A 23,992-nucleotide genomic window follows, 5' to 3' on the forward strand; every position below is an offset into this window, starting at 1 on the left:
TACTAGGATTCTACTCACCCAAGTATGAAGTGATGCTTCCATATCTGGGGTGGTTTTCTCCCCATCTCTATAAGTCAAAATGGAATAATTAGTTTTCTAGATACTAAATTACATCTCTCCAGCCATCAATTTCTATCCACCATGATGTTTTTTGTCAGCCGAGATGGCACGGGCAGCTGAGGCCCTAATCAAAGACATCCCATTATCGCTATATATATATCATTTATTCATTACTTATGATACTTGATTGCCATCTTCCACATTAGCAAGGTATCACCAGGAAACAGACGAAGAATGGTCCATCCACTTATATACACACACACACATTTCTTTTCTTTCTTTTAAACTATTCGCCATTTCCCACGCCAGCGAGGTAGCGTTAAGAACAGAGGACCGGGCCCCTGAGGGAACATCCTCACCTAGCCTGCTTCTCTGTTCCTTCTTTTGGAAAATAATACAAAAAAAAAAAAAAAAAACGAGAAGGGAGGATTGCCAGCCCCCTGCTCCCTCTCCTTTTAGTCGCCTTCTACGACATGCAGGGAACACGTGGGAAGTATTCTTTCTCCCCTATCCCCAGGGATAAACACACACATATAAATATATATACATAAATGCCCAAACATGAACATAAACATACATATACATGTCAACATATATATACACACACACAAACATATACATATATACACAATCCTATGAGACCACAGGGAAAATGAAACAAGATAAGATCCCAAGTGCACTTTCGCGTAATAATCACGTTTACCAAATGGCGTCCTAGCTACGTCTCTTCATTGTATATCAACTGACTGTTATATTTCTCTCTTGTGTCTCCCCTGATGATGCAATTATTTCACAAAAGTGTACTTGGGAACTTATCGTGTTTCATTTTCCCCGTGGACTCATAGGAATATATCTGATCACGCGCAAAATTGTGATTCTTTCCAACATATACACATGTATATATTCATACTTCCTTGCCTTTGTCCATTTCTGGAACTACCCCACAGCAATTACTACCTGCTGCTACAGCAAGGTATATATATATATATATATATATATATATATATATATATATTAAGAAAGGGGGTGACTGTATTGTTGACTGGTTGGTAAGGTTATTTAATGTATGTATGACTCATGGTGAGGTGCCTGAGGATTGGCGGAATGCGTGCATAGTGCCATTGTACAAAGGCAAAGGGGATAAGAGTGAGTGCTCAAATTACAGAGGTATAAGTTTGTTGAGTATTCCTGGTAAATTATATGGGAGGGTATTGATTGAGAGGGTGAAGGCATGTACAGAGCATCAGATTGGGGAAGAGCAGTGCGGTTTCAGAAGTGGTAGAGGATGTGTGGATCAGGTGTTTGCTTTGAAGAATGTATGTGAGAAATACTTAGAAAAGCAAATGGATTTGTATGTAGCATTTATGGATCTGGAGAAGGCATATGATAGAGTTGATAGAGATGCTCTGTGGAAGGTATTAAGAATATATGGTGTGGGAGGCAAGTTGTTAGAAGCAGTGAAAAGTTTTTATCGAGGATGTAAGGCATGTGTACGTGTAGGAAGAGAGGAAAGTGATTGGTTCTCAGTGAATGTAGGTTTGCGGCAGGGGTGTGTGATGTCTCCATGGTTGTTTAATTTGTTTATGGATGGGGTTGTAAGGGAGGTAAATGCAAGAGTCCTGGAAAGAGGGGCAAGTATGAAGTCTGTTGGGGATGAGAGAGCTTGGGAAGTGAGTCAGTTGTTGTTCGCTGATGATACAGCGCTGGTGGCTGATTCATGTGAGAAACTGCAGAAGCTGGTGACTGAGTTTGGTAAAGTGTGTGGAAGAAGAAAGTTGAGAGTAAATGTGAATAAGAGCAAGGTTATTAGGTACAGTAGGGGTGAGGGTCAAGTCAATTGGGAGGTGAGTTTGAATGGAGAAAAACTGGAGGAAGTGAAGTGTTTTAGATATCTGGGAGTGGATCTGTCAGCGGATGGAACCATGGAAGCGGAAGTGGATCATAGGGTGGGGGAGGGGGCGAAAATTTTGGGAGCCTTGAAAAATGTGTGGAAGTCGAGAACATTATCTCGGAAAGCAAAAATGGGTATGTTTGAGGGAATAGTGGTTCCAACAATGTTGTATGGTTGCGAGGCGTGGGCTATGGATAGAGATGTGCGCAGGAGGATGGATGTGCTGGAAATGAGATGTTTGAGGACAATGTGTGGTGTGAGGTGGTTTGATCGAGTAAGTAACGTAAGGGTAAGAGAGATGTGTGGAAATAAAAAGAGCGTGGTTGAGAGAGCAGAAGAGGGTGTTTTGAAATGGTTTGGGCACATGGAGAGAATGAGTGAGGAGAGATTGACCAAGAGGATATATGTGTCGGAGGTGGAGGGAACGAGGAGAAGAGGGAGACCAAATTGGAGGTGGAAAGATGGAGTGAAAAAGATTTTGTGTGATCGGGGCCTGAACATGCAGGAGGGTGAAAGGAGGGCAAGAAATAGAGTGAATTGGAGTCATGTGGTATACAGGGGTTGACGTGCTGTCAGTGGATTGAAGCAAGGCATGTGAAGCGTCTGGGGTAAACCATGGAAAGCTGTGTAGGTATGTATATTTGCGTGTGTGGACGTGTGTATGTACATGTGTATGGGGGGGGGGGGTTGGGCCATTTCTTTCGTCTGTTTCCTTGCGCTACCTCGCAAACGCGGGAGACAGCGACAAAGTATAAAAAAAAAAAAAAAAAAAAAAAAAAAATATATATATATATATATATATATATATATAAATATATATATATTTTCTTTTTTTTGTGCTTTGTCGCTGTCTCCCGCGTTTGCGAGGTAGCGCAAGGAAACAGACGAAAGAAATGGCCCAACCCACCCCCATACACAATGTACACACACATGCAAATATACATACCTATACATCTCAATGTACACATATATATACACACACAGACACATACATATATACCCATGCACACAATTCACACTGTCTGCCCCTATTCATTCCCATCGCCACCACCCCACACATGGAATACCATCCCCCTCCCCCCTCATGTGTGCAAGGTAGCGCTAGGAAAAGACAACAAAGGCCCCATTCATTCACACTCAGTCTCTAGCTGTCATGCAATAATGTCCGAAACCACAGCTCCCTTTCCACATCCAGGCCCCACACAACTTTCCATGGTTTACCCCAGACGCTTCACATGCCCTGATTCAATCCACTGACAGCACGTCAACCCCAGTATACCACATCGATCCAATTCACTCTATTCCTTGCCTGCCTTTCACCCTCCTGCATGTTCAGGCCCCGATCACTCAAAATCTTTTTCACTCCATCTTTCCACCTCTAATTTGGTCTTCCGCTTCTACTCATTCCCTCTACATCTGACACATATATCCTCTTTGTCAATGTTTCCTCGTTCATTCTCTCCATGTGACCAAACTATTTCAACACACACAATGGGGAGAAAAGTAAGAAAATTACACAAAAAGAATATTATTATTATTATTATTTTGCTTTGTCGCTGTCTCCCACGTTTGCGAGGCAGCACAAGGAAACAGATGAAAGAAATGGCACAACCCACCCCCATACACAATGTACACACACACACGCCCACACACGCAAATATACATACCTATACATCTCAATGTACACATATACATACACACACAGACACATACATATATACCCATGCACACAATTCACACTGCCTGCCCCTATTCATTCCAATCGCCATCTCGCCACACATGGATTACCATCCCCCTCCCCCCTCATGTGCGCGAGGTAGCACTAGGAAAAGACAACAAACGCCCCATTCGTTCACACTCAGTCTCTAGCTGTCACGCAATAATGCCCGAAACCACAGCTTCCTTTCCACATCCAGGCCCCACACAACTTTCCATGGTTTACCCCAGACGCTTCACATGCCCTGATTCAATCCACTGACTGCACGTCAACCCCGGTATACCACATCGATCCAATTCACTCTGTTCCTTGCCCGCCTTTCACCCTCCTGCATGTTCAGGCCCCGATCACTCAAAATCTTTTTCACTCCATCTTTCCACCTCCAATTTGGTCTCCCACTTCTCCTCGTTCCCTCCACCTCCGACACATATATCCTCTTGGTCAATCTTTCCTCACTCATTCTCTCCATGTGCCCAAACCATTTCAAAACACCCTCTTCTGCTCTCTCAACCACGCTCTTTTTATTTCCACACATCTCTCTTACCCTTACATTACTTACTCGATCAAACCACCTCACACCACACATTGTCCTCAAACATCTCATTTCCAGCACATCCACCCTCCTGCGCACAACTCTATCTATAGCCCACGCCTCGCAACCATACAGTATTGTTGGAACCACTATTCCTTCAAACATACCCATTTTTGCTTTCCGAAATAATGTTCTCGACTTCCACACATTCTTCAAGGCTCCCAGGATTTTCGCCCCCTCCCCCACCCTATGATTCACTTCCGCTTCCATGGTTCCATCCGCTGCCAGATCCACTGCCAGATATCTAAAACACTTTACTTCCTCCAGTTTTTCTCCATTCAAACTTACCTCCCAATTGACTTGACAAAAAGAAATGCTCAAAAAATTAAATCAGTACAAAGTTATGGAGACTCTTTTGCTGTAGCTATCCCCTTGAAGGAACTCCCAGGGGGAACAGTCATTATAGATATAGAAAGTTAGATAAAATATAAATGATGAAATATCCAATGAGTATAATGTGAATGACTTCAAAGATACTGAAGTAAATGAGAATGATATAACAGTGATAGACAAACAAAAATACTCAGCGTCATAGCCAAATGGAATTACAGTGATCGTCCTAATAATGAGAGAGACTGACACTAAATCGTTGATGTTTATAATGAAACAAAGCCTAAACAACAGTAGTGCTGCTGAAATACACAAAATGGCATGTTACTAATACACAGGGGATGATTTAAGCTCCTATAAAAAAAGTACAAACCTGCAAGTTTGACTTCAAAGATGTCTTTGAAAGTAACAGAGAAACATATGAAACACAATCAATAAGAACCACATTATTGGAAGTCATTGCAGATTTGTACTAGGCAGGAGTAAACAAATGCATATACTAATTCACAACAAAATCATAAATGAAACACTAATGCAAAGAAAGAGTATGGATATCATCCTTCTTTACTTATCAATGGCATTTGACAAGGTAAACTACATGATTTTCACAGAAAAAAGTAAGACTGAACATAAGAGGTAACTGGGAAAACTGATGAAAGATTTTCCAACAAAGAGAAAATTTTAAGTAAAACCATATGGAACTAAATTGGATGAGGAAGATATCAGTTTTCAAGCCCTAATACTCATCATAATAACACTATGGAGACATCTAATGAAATGTTTACACCCTTCAGAGGACCAACATGAAAGGAAATCTGTGAAGAAGGCAAACTTAAAGACTCAAAGGTATTTCACACTTGAAAAGCTAGAATATGAAGATCACCTCCAAAATATAACATGTCAAATAATGAGCACTTTATTCAATAATAAAAACATTCACCAAAAGATACAGAATACTAGCAATGAAGCTGGTCAATATATAAAATGATCATCAGCACAAGGAGAAACCAAGATGTCAGAAAAAATTCAGAAACATATCACAAGCAGAAATGAGGAAATGAAGCATTTGAATTATCCTATGAGGTCAAAAGAACATCAACTTTACAGCCTAGAGAAATGGAGAAAAGATATACGATAATTTATGCACGGCAACAAAATGAAGGTACCAAAACAAAATAATCTAAAAGAAAAGCACCCACGCAAATAAGAATAATCATGTCAGCAATAACAAACTAGAACATACCAAGAAAAAAATCTAAATCCCAAGTGAAACAAAAAATCTGCATCTGCTTGGGATGAGCACAGATACATTAAAAATAAGGCCTTAATAAATGGCTGAAAACAGCTTAAGATAAGACCATGAGTGGCAGTAATACAATGTGCATGACAACAGAGAAAAACAGCATTGTTAATCAAGAAAGATGTGCAGTGAGCACTACATGCTAGCCTTACCTAGTGGCAAAATCTCATCATAGGTACTTGTCCGTAGGTAGACAAGTACTTTAAAGAAGTATATCAACATGCAATGCAGTTATATATCAAGTATTACATTAATATATACAATGTACCTACAACCCAACCCATCATATTATTTCTTTCATAACTGAATGCCTAAATCAAAATCAGATATCCTGTAGTTGGACCACATGCTTGTCTCTGAACTTAAAGCTGCAATATCTTCTCCAGTATATCAAAAAGGATATGCAGACACCCACATAAAGAACATAGGTAACACATATAAACAGTATTCAGTAGATTAAACTGAGGTTTACTATTCAAAAATAAACAAAAGCAATAATAATAATAATTTTTTCATACATATTCGCCATTTCTCGCATCAGCGAGGTAGCATTCCAGAACAGATGACTGAGCCTTAAGAGGGAAATCTCATATGGGCCTCTTCTCTGTTTCTTCTTTTGGAAAAGTAAAACTGGACGAGAGGAGTTAAAGCCCCCCGATCCTGCCCCCATCCCAAGGGATAGTAAAAATAATAATCATATTTTTTTATACATATTCGCCATTTCCCGCACTTGCGAGGTAGCGTTAAAAACAGAGGACTGAGCCTGGGGGAATATCCTCACTTGGCCCCCCCATCTCTCGTCCTTTTTTTTTGTAAAAGTAAAAACCGAGAGGGGATGATTTCCAGCCCCCCCAACTCCCTCCCCTTTTAGTCGCCTTCTACGACAAGCAGGGAATATGTGGAAAGGCATTCTTTCTCCCCTATCCCCAGGGTTAATAATAATAACAATTATTCATTTATCTATACTTTGTCACTGTCTCCCGCGTTAGAGAGGCAGTGCAAGGAAACATACGAAAGAATGGCCCAACCCACCCACATACACTCGTATATAAATAAATGCCCACACACACATATACATACCTATACATTTCAATGTATACATACACAAACATATACATATATACACATGTACATATTCATACAAGCTGCCTTCATCCATTCACGCCGCCACCCTGCCATACATGAAATGGCACCCCTCCCCCCGCGTGCGCACAAGGTAGCGCTACGAAAAGACAACAAAGGACACTTTCGTTCACACTCAGTCTCTAGCTGTCATGATAATAATAATAATAATAATTTTCTTTTATTTTGCTTTGTCGCTGTCTCCCGCATTTGCGAGGTAGCACAAGGAAACAGACAAAAGAAATGGCCCAACCCACCCCCATACACATGTATATACATACACGTCCACACACGCAAATATACATACCTATACATCTCAATGTACACATATATATACACACACAGACATATACATATATACACATGTACATAATTCACACTGTCTGCCTTTATTTATTCCCATCGCCACCTTGCCACACATGGAATAACATTCCCCTCCCCCCTCACGTGTGCGAGGTAGCGCTAGGAAAAGACAACAAACGCCCCATTCGTTCACACTCAGTCTCTAGCTGTCATGTAATAATGCCCGAAACCACAGCAGCCTTTCCACATCCAGGCCCCACACAACTTTCCATGGCTTACCCCAGACGCTTCACATGCCCTGATTCAATCCATTGACAGCACGTCGACCCGGTATACCATACTGATCCAATTCACTCTATTCCTTGCCCGCCTTTCACCCTCCTACATGTTCAGGCCCCGATCACTCAAAATCTTTTTCACTCCATCTTTCCACCTCCAATTTGGTCTCCCACCTCCAATTTGGTCTCCCACTTCTCCTTGTTCCCTTCACCTCCAACACATATATCCTCTTGGTCAATCTTTCCTCACTCATTCTCTCCATGTGCCCAAACCATTTCAAAACACCCTCTTCAGCTCTCTCAACCACGCTCTTTTTATTTCCACACATCTCTCTTACCCTTACATTACTTACTCTATTAAACCACCTCACACCACATATTGTCCTCAAACTCTCATTTCCAGCACATCCACCCTCCTGCGCACAACTCTATCTATAGCCCATGCCTTGCAACCATACAACATTGTTGGAACCACTATTCCTTCAAACATACCCATTTTTGCTCTCCGAGATAATGTTCTCGACTTCCAAACATTCTTCAACGCTCCCAGAATTTTCGCCCCCTCCCCCACCCTATGATTCACTTCCACTTCCATGGTTCCATCCGCTGCCAGATCCACTCCCAGATATCTAAAACACTTTACTTCCTCCAATTTTTCTCCATTCAAACTTACCTCCCAATTGACTTGACCCTCAACCCTACTGTACCTAATAACCTTGCTCTTATTCACATTTACTCTTAACTTTCTTCTTTAACACACTTTACCAAACTCAGTCACCAGCTTCTGCAGTTTTGCTTTGTCATTGTCTCCCGCGTTAGCGAGGTAGCGCAAGGAAACAGACGAAAGAATGGCCCAACCCACCCACATACACATGTATATACATACACATCCACACACGCAATATATACATACCTGTACATCTCAACGTATACATATATATACACACACAGACATATACATATATACACATGTACACAATTCATACTGTCTGCCTTCATTCATTCCTATCGCCACCTCACCACACATGAAATAACATCCCCCTCCCCCTCACTAATGCAGGAAATGACAATCACATATAATAAATAAATAAATGGATAAATAATAATTATAACTGACCCCAACATACGTACCAGTACCACCAAGAAAAGAAATGAAAGTTGTTCAAGGTGAATCAAGAATAAAAAATGTAAGAATTAAAGTTCTCACTTTAACGCATCAAATACCAGCAAGCATATTTGGACTGCTGGATTATAAGCCTCTTGATCAGGTACCATGAATAATGTTGTGGCTAACAAACTCTAAGCCCATTCTTGCAACAATATTTCGGGATCTATACTGAATGATATAATACATAACTAAAAGATGTTGTGTTTGGTTAATTTCGACAATCTTGTTAGAAAACCTAGCTCATTTTCATCAGGTTTGTTTTAAGATGCCAATAAATGTAAATGGCTTTGACAATCTAAAGTATACTTAGGAAACCCTTAAATGGATCAGTAAACAGGACCAGTTCAGCTGGGCATAACTCCATGGTAAACATCTTGTGAAGAGTGCTTTTAAAAAATTTTCTAACTCAACTTTGGTAAAACCTAACTAGATGAAGAACATAAGACACTCATACTTACAATTGTCAAATGAATTTTTTCATAATGTCTCCAAAGAAAGGTATCCCCAGTAAACCCACAGCACAAATTGTAACAATTCAACATGAAGGTGACCACAGGTCAAATAATGTAGTGATGCTGTGCGTGTGTGTCTTTGTGGGGCTAGCACAGGACAGCTAAGGAATGAAGTCTTCAGTGCCTTCAGTATAAAATCACACCTTGGGCAAAAGGGTCTTGTGACATACATCATCTATGTTTGCAACAATGGAAAGATGTAACTCGTACATGAATTCCACTTCCTCCAGGTCCTTCCCATTCAATTTCACATATGTTTCTTAAAGTACCTCTCACACATTCTTCAAAGCAAATTCCTGACCTACACTTCCTCTCTATTCATAGATTCAATGCATGACACCACATCCTATCAATCACAACTCTTCCATACATTCCATATAAGAAAACTCAAGCAGAGTAAATCTCTGGAGCAAGGAAAATTAATAAATTTTGTTCCTCTTCGTACTTATATGGGGGCATAGTACATGCATTCCACCAGTCCTCAATGCCTCAAACCATGTACATACATCAAACAGCCTGCTAAAAGATAAAAAAAGACAAACCAATCCCAATTTTCATCTTGCAAAAGGCTTCCTCCAACATCCCTCTTTTTATCATCCCATTCATCACAACTCTCACTTTGCAACCCCTCTTGACCCACACACATGACATCCACCTCTGCATTATCTAATACATTCAATGATCCTTAGTCTCTTACCAATTCATCACCCACTCTTCTCTATCACACCCATTTTTCCTGCTGTTCTTCTCACACTATTCAACTTCTTAGCATTTTCTTTTTCTCTCTGAAGTTCATGAATAATCTCTCCTCATCTCTCAACTGCTCTCTTTTCCAGCTCTCATACCTTTCTCTTGACTCCTTCAACTTTCTCTCATAATCCTCCCAACCATTCACACTTCTGAAAAACACATGCTTTTTCAGTTTCACTAGCAAACTGACTTCCCCTTAATGCCACTCAAGCATTCACAAACACCCTAATATCAGTCTATTGAGCCTAAGGAAATTTTGATTCATATTTTCACATAAAACTATGGGGATACTAGTTTTGTATTTGTGTTTTGGATGATCAAAATTCACACCTCTTTCAAATAATTTCTAGCAGATCTTTGCAGCAGTGTTAACTTGCATACTAAATATGAGCATTATCAACTCTAAGAAACCTGAAGCTCACAAACACAACATGAACTTCAAACATAACAGTTACAACTGTTTTTCAGGTTCCAACAGTTTCAAAGCAAGCCCATATTCTCTGGACTTGCATGTTTTTCATACTTATTTGCCATTTCCTGCAGCAAAGTAGCTCCATAAACAGAAAAAGATGGCTTCATTTGCTTACACCACCCTAAATATGATAAATAATACACAGAAACCAGAGTCCTTAGCTTTTCAATTGTGCTAACTTCAGAGATTCAGTCTTATGCAGATCCACAGGAACCCTAAGGATGAGGCCAATTTCAGGTGCACCTAACCAAGTTCCTTCCTAAACTTTAACATTGTAAGTGGTGCAGGGCTATTCTATACACCTATATCACTGAGGCCTATTCCCACCGGGAACTACCCTCAAGAGGACAGCCATGGCAAAAGAGCCTCCACTTAACCCTGTCATTACATGCTTCCCTTGCATACCCAATTCCATGCGTTCTCCTACCATTTCTCTCCCTCCAGTACTCTTCCACTCGTATTTCCCCATGTTAAAGGTGGTCTTCCTCTCACACCCATCCCTTTAATTGTACTAAATTTGCCTAAATGTATAAAGAGCAAACATCATAAATAAATCAGTAAGCATGGAAACTATTCTAAAGCATGCACATACAAAATGAAAGCAACCACAGAATCCCTTACAAAGCAGTCTCAGTTACATAACCAAACCTCAGTATGCTTTAATTCAATCTTCCTTAGAACAATTTTGATTTCCTCAATCAGATAATTGTGAAAATACACAAGATTATAAGACTGCAAGCTAAGATCTTTCCTGCTTGTGACAACCATGGATATGCACCAGTGCTTAAATGAAAGATGCAGTATGACTGTTCACAATATTACTGCTTAGCAGTTTATAATAGCAATTGTCTGAACAGAATTTCATGCCCCTTTCCAGCCTATTAGATTGGTGTTGGGGACTCTAGGTCTGTAAAATCAAATCCCCCAAGAGGTACAATACTGTACACACTTGATCCACTACCATGTCAGTGGAAATGGAGACAATGCACTGATGAATTGATAGTCTAGAGAAAATTTTTACTATCACTATATAATTCTAGTCTAAAGAAATTTTCTATCACCACATAATTCTAAGTGCAACTAGCACAACACAGTGCTTGAACTGATACTACAGCTGATGGTATCCAACACTCATCGGACACTTTAAATCTTTGCAGTGTCCAACCATTTCCAAGAAAACAGATAATCACTTCACAATGGTCATGGGATATTCTGAAAAGTGACTGATACCCTGCTTCAGCCTTTTCCTTGATGAATCTGGTACTTCCCCATTTACTCTTAAAATCTTATTGTATAATGAAAAAACCTGCTCACAAGATCTTTTATTTCACCATAATTCAGTTAATCTATCCCTCAGCTAAATGAAAATTTTCTTTATATATACCCCTCCTCCGAACAAAGAAAGGTCTGGCTAGAAACCTCTTGTTAAACTTAGCAAAGGTTACAGTACTTATCATACTTCGAAACGAACTCTTGTGAGTTGAACTGATCCTACAGCTGATGGTATCCAACACTCATTGGACACTTTAAATCTTTGCAGTGTCCAACCATTTCCAAGAAAACAGATAATCACTTCACAATGGTCATGGGATATTATGAAAAGTGACTGATACCCTGCTTCAGCCTTTTCCTTGATGAATCTGGTACTTCCCCATTTACTCTTAAAATCTTATCGTATAATGAAAAAACCTGCTCACAAGATCTTTTATTTCACCATAATTCAGTTAATCTTTCCCTCGGCTACATGAAAATTTTCTTTATATAAACCCCTCCTCCGAACAAAGAGAGGTCTGGCTAGAAACCCCTTGTTAAACTTAGCAAAGGTTACAGTACTTATCATACTTCAAAACGAACTCTTGTGAATTTGTTATTTTCTTTTCAGGGTAACTATAAGTGCCACAAAAAGACTTTAAGGGATGACAACAGTACAACAATTTCTGAAGAATTTAAAGTAAAATGGGACGTACTGTACTAGAGATATCACAAATACATCTAATATGTACACCATACTTTCAAAATGTATTCACTGCAAGTTTTCTTTGGTTACATTTCATGTTTTCCTGTAATGCTTGATGTTTTATACATTCTTGATGTATGCTAATAACAAAAATCCATACAACTTTAGGGAGACACATTAGATAAAAGTAGCCAGTAGGAACATTAGGTAGAAGCCTCTGGAAACTGCACTAGAGTTGCCCTCTGCCAATGGCTTAAGGATGATGTACTAGAGACGAAGAGCAGCAGTGGAGTTCAGTTATGAAGACTCTTGCCGTGAGCACCCCCTTGAGGGAGTGGATGTCAGCAGTACAGACAGATGAATAGAACAGTCTCTTACAGAAGTTTTTACTTTTACTTTTAAGGAACTCTGCAAAGTCCCTTCCTCCCTCTTTTCTTGTACTGCTTATTACATTATACATTCTTACAAATATGTGAATAAAAAAAAAGTGACAGTCTTTTACATATTTTTTTTTTTATACTTTGTCGCTGTCTCCCGCGTTTGCGAGGTAGCGCAAGGAAACAGACGAAAGAAATGGCCCAACCCCCCTCCATACACATGTACATACACACGTCCACACACGCAAATATACATACCTACACAGCTTTCCTTGGTTTACCCCGGACGCTTCACATGCCTTGATTCAATCCACTGACAGCACGTCAACCCCTGTATACCACATCGCTCCAATTCACTCTATTCCTTGCCCTCCTTTCACCCTCCTGCATGTTCAGGCCCCGATCACACAAAATCCTTTCACTCCATCTTTCCACCTCCAATTTGGTCTCCCTCTTCTCCTCGTTCCCTCCACCTCCGACACATATATCCTCTTGGTCAATCTTTCCTCACTCATTCTCTCCATGTGCCCAAACCATTTCAAAACACCCTCTTCTGCTCTCTCAACCACGCTCTTTTTATTTCCACACATCTCTCTTACCCTTACGTTACTTACTCGATCAAACCACCTCACACCACACATTGTCCTCAAACATCTCATTTCCAGCACATCCATCCTCCTGCGCACAACTCTATCCATAGCCCACGCCTCGCAACCATACAACATTGTTGGAACTACTATTCCTTCAAACATATATATATTCCTATATATATATATTTTTTCCTAAGGTCTGGCCAGAACCCCCCCTGTTCAAATTAGCTGAAACAGCACTAGTCTGGATAAAGTTTAATGTCATGCTTCATCTAATTCCTTATCTAAACATTTCATGCTACTAGGTCATATTTCAAAGAACAGTCTCCTGATTATGTAGTCCTGGTTTTCAATAAAAACTGGTAATATGAGTAATATACACTATCAACAGATGGTGCACAGAGACTTCAGTATCATTTGTCTCAACAGAATTCTTGAAAACAAGTATTCAACTTATACTGGCCATTATTTCTATCTAAAGTGGATACAAACATCTATTCCTGTTCATACCAAAACCTTTCCAAAGTAAAAAATCATGAAGGTGGGCACTCGTCATTGAAGAAAACACTCGTGGGAAAATCATAGCTCTGGCTTTATCATTTATCCCACTGATGGCTGCTTTCTTCAGCCACACAAACAGCAGAACCTTGACTTTCTAATGTATATTCTCATCTTCAATAATGTCCCCCAAATCCTACTGTTGTTTTTCCTTTTTTCATGAATTCTACAGATTTCCCTCCTACTTATGTTTTATTACAGGCTTTCCTTACCCCTTCTTACCCCCAAGCATCACTGTTGTGGCAGCTTATTCCTAAAATACTTTCCCTTCTCTAATGCAAGCAAATACCATCACCTTCACTAGTGACAACAAAAACAACACGAAGAACCCTTCAACAAGTTATCTAGGCACTGCTGGTGATCTCTTCAACACAGAAAAATATCAATGGGCAATCATACTTGTACTCCCTAAATTTGCTGTGACTGCAGAGCATATGCAATATACGTACGCAATAGGTATAAAAACCAAATACCTTCAAATCTGTATAGACAAATATTTTTGTCATCTCTAAAGTTATACATGGAGAGCATACATACATGGTCTGGACATGTATCCACTCTTTATGATTCTAATTACATCAAATCTCAGTCAAGTCTTTCTATTTCAATGGGATAAAACGAGCTCGTGTTAAAGTTAAAAGGAAATATCATTAGCAAGAACATAAATACTCCTAAAAATCATATTCATATTTCCCAAAAGACCTACACTGCTGCTCTGCTCTTCTTAGCTTTGGCAGAAAACTTTGATTTCAATAAGTAAACTTCAGTTACTTAGTCTAGTGAATCATAATAGTCATCCCCTAATTCTACTGTGGAATTCATGAAAAGGCAATGATAAGTGTTGCAAGTCCACAAGTCTATCTTGTATATGAAGTTCCCCCAACTGTCTTCTTTTAAGAGACAAGTTAATCCTAAAGAGGTGAAGTCTTTTCATTGGTGGCTCCAGTCACAGACAAGAGTCCACGCAAAGGTCAGCCCCTTATTGAAATATAAAGGTCACTGAAAGGGAAAAAGCAAGAGACAAGGCAAAGTATTTACAAATTTTGAGGGAAGTGAAAAACTTGTCTTTTAAAAAGCGAAAAACTTGTCTTTTAAAAAGTGGTTCTTTACTTTATGAATCATGAAGCATAAGTTACTTATAACTAATCATTTTATTACTAACAAAATTTCCTTCACACATGATACACTACTTATCAGTTTCAGTAAACACTAATTCTTGTTCATTACTAAGGTCAAGTATATATCTTAAGCTTCTGTGTGACATTCATGGACTTAAAGAAAGCATATGACATAGCTAATCAAGAAGCCTTATGGAAGATGTTGCAAATATATGAAGTAAATAGAAAGTTACTTATGGTAATGAAGCATTTATATCAGGAGAGCACAGCATGTGTGGTGGGTCTGCATCCAGTTTGTGTCTCTTTTTTTTTGCATTTTTCGAAGATGAAAGCAAGGATCTTTGGACCTGGGGCAGGTCTATGGTAAGCTTGGGGTCAGGGAACATGGGAAGTGAATCAGTTGCTGCTTGGAGATAGCACAATCATGGTGGCACAGCAAGGGCCAGTGTGTGAAAATGTTCAGTGTATCAATGAAATGAAGTTGGCTTTGAGCTAATGGGCTGAACATTTGGGAAAGTAAAAGCTGAGCATGGGATGGAAAGAAATTGATCAATATACTATATGGCAGGCAACATACTGATGATGGACTTAACAAGGGCACACTAAGCTGCCACAGTAATTCAAAGAAGTCTGTGGAACTTGGCTGTAAATGGCAGGCTCTGGTTTCAGTACATTACACATGAAAGCAAAATACTGGAAGTGTGCATATGAGGTTGTTGTTTATCTGTTCTTATAGCAATCACACTAAGGTAGAAAAAATTAGCTATAAAAAAATCTGAGGAGGCACACTGTTTTAAATCATGCAGACATTGGCTAACTGTTCTTCCTTAACATTCTCCTTGCTTAAGTACTAAAGCGGAATTCCATTCTGCATTCTCATTCCTGAAACTAAACACTCTTGATACTGTTTAATCCAGCTGGTGGAGGATTTCAGTTACAAGAAGTCCATATGAATGGGGTTTCTTTAAAGGAACGTGTTTACTAATAATATTTATCAAATAAGTCAAACTTACTAACAATGATTTGCAAATAAGTCAAAGTTCAAGAAAATAACTTTTCTGGATGATAAAATGCTGCATCAGTAGTGGGCAGGTACTCTTCTATGAACTTCTTTTCTTTTTCTTAAAAAGAAAGTTTCTGCATGAAAAACAAAATAAATTTGGAAATTCATTACTTTCTCTGTACCAATTTATCAGTATAGATTTAACTACTTTTTCTATAGGAGGAAACCGCATTTACCGAAATTCTTATTAACATCAGTTTGCTAGGAAATTCTTAATATCTAATATTTTCTTTTTATCAAGACCAGCAGCACCCACGTCAAGAAAGTTCTTACATACGTCCATGTTTTATTTCAAAATTCTTTTGGGACAACCATTAAAACTGAATCAGGGCTCATTTTAGAAATCCAACATCTTAAAACTTACCATGTTTTCATTAATCACCTCTCTTAATCGTTTAAAATATTATTTTTCATTCATATTTGTTTGCAAGTTCTTGCATAGCAAGGTAATGAGTCGAAGAATGATAAAATAATAAAAATTTTGTTCTCAAACATGTTCAACTATTCTATCATTTATATCAACCTAACTGCCTTGGCCTGGTAGAATCAGGAACAAAAGAGCAGCAGTCTCCTTTGCACATATCCACTCTAACGTTCTTTCATCCACATCTACTCTAAACTTCATCCTTTCACAAACTCTTCCAAACTCTGTCATGTGCATCTGGGGTTTCTCTGCACCAGAACTACATAATCTGCAAACAAAAGCTAATTTACCTTAAATGCTCCAACCCCACCCCAGAGTATCATAGTCTTCTCCCTTACTCTAAAACCCCTTCATTCATCACCCTCTTCACAACATCCAGTGTTAGCAATATCATTATCATATTCTACCTTTTTCTTCTTTCTTTCATTCTTGTTCACAGGTTTCACAATAGTGAGGTAGCACCAGGAATACACAAAGAAAAAGCCACATTTGCTTACATCTAATCTCTAGCCACCCTGAGTGATGCACTGAAACAACAGCACCACCCTAACCACAACAAGGCCCCAGAGACCTTCCCATGTTTTCAACACCAGCTCCTTCCTATGTCTTAGTTCAGCCTCTTGACAGAATATCACCCCATGTACACCACACCACTCCAGTGTTTTGCCACACTTCATGTTAAGCAAGGCTTTTGCTACCTTCTCTCTATCATCAAAACAATCTCCATGACTCTCACCTAACATATCATCTCACCCTAAATATAACACATCCATCCTAAACACCCCACATCCACCACCCTATGATCTAACATATTCAGCAGTCATTCAAAATACTTAAGCTAGCTCTTTTTTCACCTCTTCCTTCCTGTCACCACTTCCACATCTCTCCTGATTGTCACTCTCATTTGTTTTCTTGGTTCACTCACACTATTTGCCTTTTTCCACATTTTCTCATCCTCCCAAAAGTTTGTGAATACTCCCACTCCCTTTTTCTCTCAATTGCCCTCCTTTTCAGCTCCTGTATCTTTTACTGACCTCCTGACACTTTCTCTTGACACCAAATCATATGCACTCCTTCATGGCAGATACTGTCCATACATCTCTCTTTTCTCTTTCAGTTCAACTCACTTGTCCCACTACTTACTATAATTCCTCACATAACCATGTCCCACCTCATGCATACCACACCCTTCATCTACACATGTAAGCACTGCTTTGCTAAAACCTTCCAATCCTCTCTCACTCCCATTCTTTCCTATATTCTCCACCACTCTCTGCTTAATCTCACTATCTATGCACAGAAGCTTCTTTGGCAATCTCTCTTGATATCTATGCACAGAGGCTTCTTTGGAAGCACATCATTTTCACCGCTTCTTTTCCTAAAACCACTATAAACTTCCACACTCACCTCAAGAAAGAAATGATTAGACAACTCATTTGCTGGCCATTTAAGCAATCACATCTAACAACTTTTATAAAAGCCAATCAATTAAGACATAATCCAACAATGCACAATGACCACCAGTCCCACTCACCCAGGTATGCACCTGTTTTTATAACAAGTACTCCCAGTCATTATTCCCCTTTCAGCATACAACTTGAAAAGCTCTTAATTAAATCTAAACCTTGAACCCCACTGCCCCATATCATAGACTCAATTTCCTTAAACCCATTTTTGCACCAATATTAAATTCCTCACATCAAAACTGCCAAAACAATCACTCAGCTTGTCTCGAAAAGAACTATTTTCATCAACGATCTTATTACCAAGCACGTGGGTACTAACACTCACCCATGTAATTAATATCTCCACGAACTTGTCTCGTCTGAATTCAAAAACAAGTCTCAGTCGATATCACTTAAAAAGGAGTACAACACTAAAATCAAAAATGTAAAATATCTCATCTTGTCACAGATAATATAAAGAATGAAAATGACTTTAAATTTGAAGTCTGGAGAAACACTGCAAGGATGATCTGAGCTCAAAATATAAGAATGGATGAGGACACATTAATATTTCTGAAAACAGACCCATACAAAAAATTGCATTTCTGACTGTCTACTAGGCCAAAATTTTATGGCTACAAGCCCTGTGCTTATGCTGACAATTCACCCTACAGTAAAATAAAATGTTTATATGCTCAACAAAACAACAAATACAATTCTGACTGCTAGAAAATTCGTATGTATGAATGCTTCATAAGGAAAGTTGCATATACTCTAGGGCCTATGTTATTCCTATGATTAGCTGCACTTAGTGTAGTATATCTGATAAGATCACTTTACAGTTCATATACAGCTTTATTTAATATATTCTACCCTTAATTTGTTCCTGAATCTTCTGGTCATAAGTGACAAAAGAAAATCATAATATCATGGCCCATAAAGTATGGCTGACAGCCATAACAGCAAAACTAATCATCAGAGCACATAATGAGCACATCATGTGCAAATAAATTGAGAAAACCTTATATTATCTAATAAGCTCAAACATGCTTATAAAGCATTTTGTGATGACAAATCAAATCCAGACCCAATAAACCATTAATGTTTTCAGGCATGTAGTCAGAAAAACAATCTTTTCAAAAGGCCTATAAGGACAATAATCATTAAAGTATACCCATGCATGTATAAAACACCTTAGTCTAAACCAGTTTTCATGTTATCAACATCTGTTAAAACTACAAAGCATTAACACATCAAATAACAAAATAATAAATAACATCATATTTACAAGCATAAACTAACATGCTACTACTCTACATAAACAATAACCAATTAAACTACTGGTAAATTAATATCTACTCAATGCTTAATCACTGAGCTTATGTCTTATTTATGCAAACATTACCCATACATTTACTCAAAATTCTAAAACAATTTACCACTCCCAATATTCAAAAGAGATGGTGCATGCTGAATCCTTCCATAAATTAAAAACTAGGCCTGCCCAAGTAGCCAAGCTTACCCTCTTCCTGGAACTGGACATCATAGTTCTTGTCTTTAGGTCCTTGCAGTGAAAACAGCCAGCCAGCTCCTTAATGGACCTGTAACATACAGTCCTGTTATACACACATTGAGCATTTACATTATGAAAGTATATCTACAGTGTTGGCATTAACCATCATATGCTATCTTTACCAATAAGAAGGATGTTCCAAAAAACTTTTACTGCCTGCAGTGCAGTACAGTGAAACTGCAGAAGTTAGAGAATGAGCTTGAAAGAGTGTGTGAGAGTAAATAAAAGTAAGGTTTATTAGATTTAGCAGCATGGAGGGACAGGTTATTTGGGGTGCGAGCTTAAATGGAGAACAACTAGAGGAAGTAAAGTGTACTAGATACCTGGAAGTGGACATGGCAGCAAATGGAACCACAGAAGCGGAAGTGACTCATAGGGTGGGTGAGGGCGTGAACTTTCTGGGAGCAGTGAAGAATAAGTGGAAAAAGAAAATATTACCTGCGAGGGAAAAAATCGGCATGTTTGAAGGCACAGTGGTCCCAACATTATCACATGGATGCAAGGCATGGACTATAGATAAGACTGTGCAGAGGAGGGTGGAAGCATTCAACGTGAAATGTTTGAGGACAATATGTGGTGTGAGGTGGTTTGATTGTGTAAACAATGAAAGGGTAACAGAGAAGTGAAGTAATAAAAAAAAGGTGTGGTTGAGAGCTGAAGAGGGTATGCTGAAATGGTTTGGACATACAGAGAGAGTGAGTGAGGAAAGGTTGGAAAGGCTGACAAAAAAGGATATGTGAGTTAGAAGTGGAGAGAACAGGGAGAACAGAAAGACCAATGTGAAGATGGAAAGATAAAGTGAAAAAGATTTTCAGTGATCAGGGCCTGTACATGAAAGAGGATGAAAGGCATGCATGGGATAGAGTGAAATGGAACGATATGGTATACAGGGGTTGAGATGCTGTCAGTGGACTGAATCAGGGAAAGTTAAGCATCCAGGGTAAACCATGAAAAGGTCCATAGGGCCTAGTTATGGATAGGGACCTGTAGTTTTGGTGCACTACATATGCCACCTAGAGAATGGGTGTGAGCAGAGATCACCTTTCTTTATCTGCTTGCGGCACTACCTTGCTAATGCAGGAAATGGCAATCAAGTATGAAAGAAAAGATTTTGTATATAATACATAATGCTTGTATATAATACATAATGCTTATCATCAGCAATATCTTATGAAAGGATTTTGCTCCATGATAAAGAAACATAAGTCAATACTGTACAGCAATAAATAGTAAAACATCAATGGCCAACATTTACCACATATGAATGTATGAAACATCTCACATGGGTTTTAAAATGCAGTGAACAGAGCCTCTAGAAACACTGAGTTAGAGTTGCCCTGTGTCAATGGCCTGTAAGGTTGAGGCCCTAAAGGATATGAAACAACAGTGGAGTTCACCTGTTATGGAGACTTTTGCTGCGACTACCCCCTTGAGGGAGTTCTGGAGGAGATGGGCATCAGAGATAGATAGATAGATAAACACTGAACAGAGAAAATTTCATGGCCACAATGAAAAGGTTATGGTGTGACAAATAAAAATGGACAGTGGACAGAGATAATAATGGACAAACTGAGAGTGAACGAATGTGGCCTTTTTTGTCTGCTTTCTTGGCACTACCTCGCTGAAGCAGGGGGTATCGATGCTGTTTCCTGTGGGGTGGGGTGGCACCAGGAATGGATGAAGAATAGCATGTACGACTATGTACACATGTATAATGTATATGTCTGTGTATATATATGTTGAGAGAGTAGAAGAGGGTGTGTTGAAATGGTCTGGACATGTGGAAAGAATGACAAAGAGGATATATATATATATATATAAGAGGTGGAGGGAACAAGAAGTGGGAGACCAAATTGTAGGTGGAAGGATGAGTGAAAAAGATTTTGAGTGATCAGAGCCTAAACATACAGGAGGGTGAGGCGTTCCTTGCCGTGCAAGAAACAGAGTGAATTGGAACGATGTGGATACCTATGTTGACTTGCTGTCAATGGACTGAACCAGGGCATGTGAAAAGTCTGGGGTTAACCATGGAAAAGTCTGTGGGGCTTGGATGTGGATAGTGCTGTGGTTTCAGTGCATTACACATGACAGCTAGAGACCGAGTGTGAACAAATGTGGCCTTTTTTGTCTGTTTTCCTAGTGTAACCTCGCTGAAGCAGAGGGTAGTGATGCTGTTTCCTGTAGGGCGGGGTGACACCACGGATGGATTTAGGCTAGCAAGTATGAATATGTACACATGTATATGTATATGTCTGTGAATGTGTGTGTTTATGTGTATATGTTGATATGTATATGTATGTATGTGTGTGTATAGGGGCATCTGTGTATATATGTGTATATGAGTGGATGGGCCATTCTTTGTCTGTTTCCTGGATTCTCTCGCCTGATAAAGGTAGCATTAAAACCAAACAAACAGCAGCATCATTTGCACATATCCACTCTAAAGCTGTCCAGTAAAATGTATTGAAACGTCATATCTTGTACAAAAAAAATATAACATCAATCCATACAGGCACAAAAAAATCATCAATAATATTAAGACTTACCTTACAAAGTACTTTAAAAGCACTTGACACCAGATATTTTCATTTTTCCTCTAAAGACATTCCAGCCTAGTCTGGGCATAGCCCAAACATACTTATTTCACCTTGAAACATTGGGTCTGCACGATCAGATTCCTCCTGTAAATAAGTCAATCTTTAACACCTTGTTCAAAATTTTTAAAAATATTTTTTTTTTGATGCATCAATATTCAATCAAAAAGACTAAATCTAATTAAAGATTTTAAGCCTGCCATTGTTTATCATGGGAACACTTAAATTTTGGTTAAAATATATAAAACAAACTGGCACTCTCCTTCTCTCTAACACCACAGAATTAACAAACTATCACACACAAAATCATAACCAAAGTTAATACCACTGAACACTTACAAAAACTGAACCTGGACATATGAATAACCCAGGGAAAACCACAAAAAGGTTTGAAGGGCCTAGTTGTACATATGGCCTGTGGTTTCGGTGTATTACACATGACAGCTAGAGAATGGGCTCGGGTGAATGAGGCCTTTTCTTTGTTCCAGGCACTACATTGCAAACACAGGAAATGGTGAACAAGTATGGAAAAAACTACATACACAAATATGTCTTATTTCCACAGACTGCTTGTGTTACATGCAGTCCTGCATAGTTTTCAAGAGAGCATCCAGCACATCCACCATAATCTATAATATCTCACGTAGAGCACACACCCACACAACACTATCGAGACTACTACACCATCAAACATGCCCATCTATACCCTCACAAATAGTGTCCTAACTTTCCGCAGACTCTTCAAAGAACCCAGCCCTTTGGCTCCACACTCACCCTACGGCTTACTTCAGCTTCCATTGTTCCATGTACTGCTATGTCTACTTTGAGGTACCTAAAACATCCCACTGCCTCCAGGTTCTCCCCATTCACCCACTCTCATCCCCCAACCCTCACCCAAAAGACCACAGACCTGCCCTTCTCTCTATAACCCTCGCATTCACCTCCCTCACCACCTCATACCTAAATACATTAGACAGCCTTTCTGACATTACACAAACCTGCTACAGACCCAATACTCACCCTCCAATCTTCCTTATCATACACACATCTTATAATCTTGACAAAAACCTTTACTGCCTCTGACAGTTTTCCTCCATCACATATTTGTAATATCTTCTACAGAGCATCTCTACAAACCCTGTTATGCTTTATCTAAATCCATAAAAGCAACATGAAGTATTTCTCAGAGGCATTCGTCAAAGCAAATGCCTGAGCAACACACACTCTACAACTCCTGAGGCCACATTGCTCCACCCTTCCGTGCATGCCACCGCTCTGAAACACACTCTTCCATACAACTCACCATGTACACTCAACAAACTTATATAGTATCTACAATTTGAACATTCACTTTTTGCCCCCTTGCCTTTAAACAATGTAACTACACAGGCATTCTGACAATCTTCAGGCACTTCACCATGAGCCATACAAAAGCATATATCAAAAATACCAATAAGCCAATCAAAAATGCAGTCAACTTCATCTTATGCAAGGCGTCCAATACCTCTTCTCTTTTAACTAAACCAACTACTGTGACCCCCCTCACTTCGCATACCTCCTAAGCCCAAACACCACACATCTGCCACTCTATCATCAGGCACATTAAATGATCCTTCAAAGTACTTGCTCCAACCCCTCTTCACCTCATCTCTACCTGTTACCACAAACCCATATCCCCCCTTCACCGGTTCCCATTTGTTTTCTTGTCTTCCTCACACAATTAACCTCCTTAAAAAACATTTCTTGTGCTCTCCAAGGTCTGCAGATGCTCATTCATCTCAGCTCTCATTTACCCTCT

At 39.2% G+C, this 23,992-nt stretch overlaps 1 protein-coding gene across 3 annotated transcripts in view; it reads right to left on the reverse strand.

The window, feature by feature from the left end:
* The window catches only part of Pcl (polycomb protein Pcl), a 141,707-nt gene that overhangs the window by 113,446 nt on the left and 4,269 nt on the right, over positions 1 to 23,992 (reverse strand). For all 3 annotated transcript variants that reach the window (XM_071669356.1, XM_071669357.1, XM_071669355.1), the window contains exons 2-3: positions 22,147 to 22,281; positions 19,550 to 19,628 (exon numbers count right to left, since the gene is read on the reverse strand). In XM_071669356.1, the coding sequence (XP_071525457.1) occupies positions 19,550 to 19,573 (24 nt within the window). In that variant the 5' untranslated portion in view covers positions 19,574 to 19,628; positions 22,147 to 22,281. The remainder of the gene's footprint in view (positions 1 to 19,549; positions 19,629 to 22,146; positions 22,282 to 23,992) is intronic.

The sequence above is a fragment of the Panulirus ornatus genome, chromosome 14, assembly GCF_036320965.1.
Source record: "Panulirus ornatus isolate Po-2019 chromosome 14, ASM3632096v1, whole genome shotgun sequence".
NCBI lineage: Eukaryota > Metazoa > Arthropoda > Malacostraca > Decapoda > Palinuridae > Panulirus > Panulirus ornatus.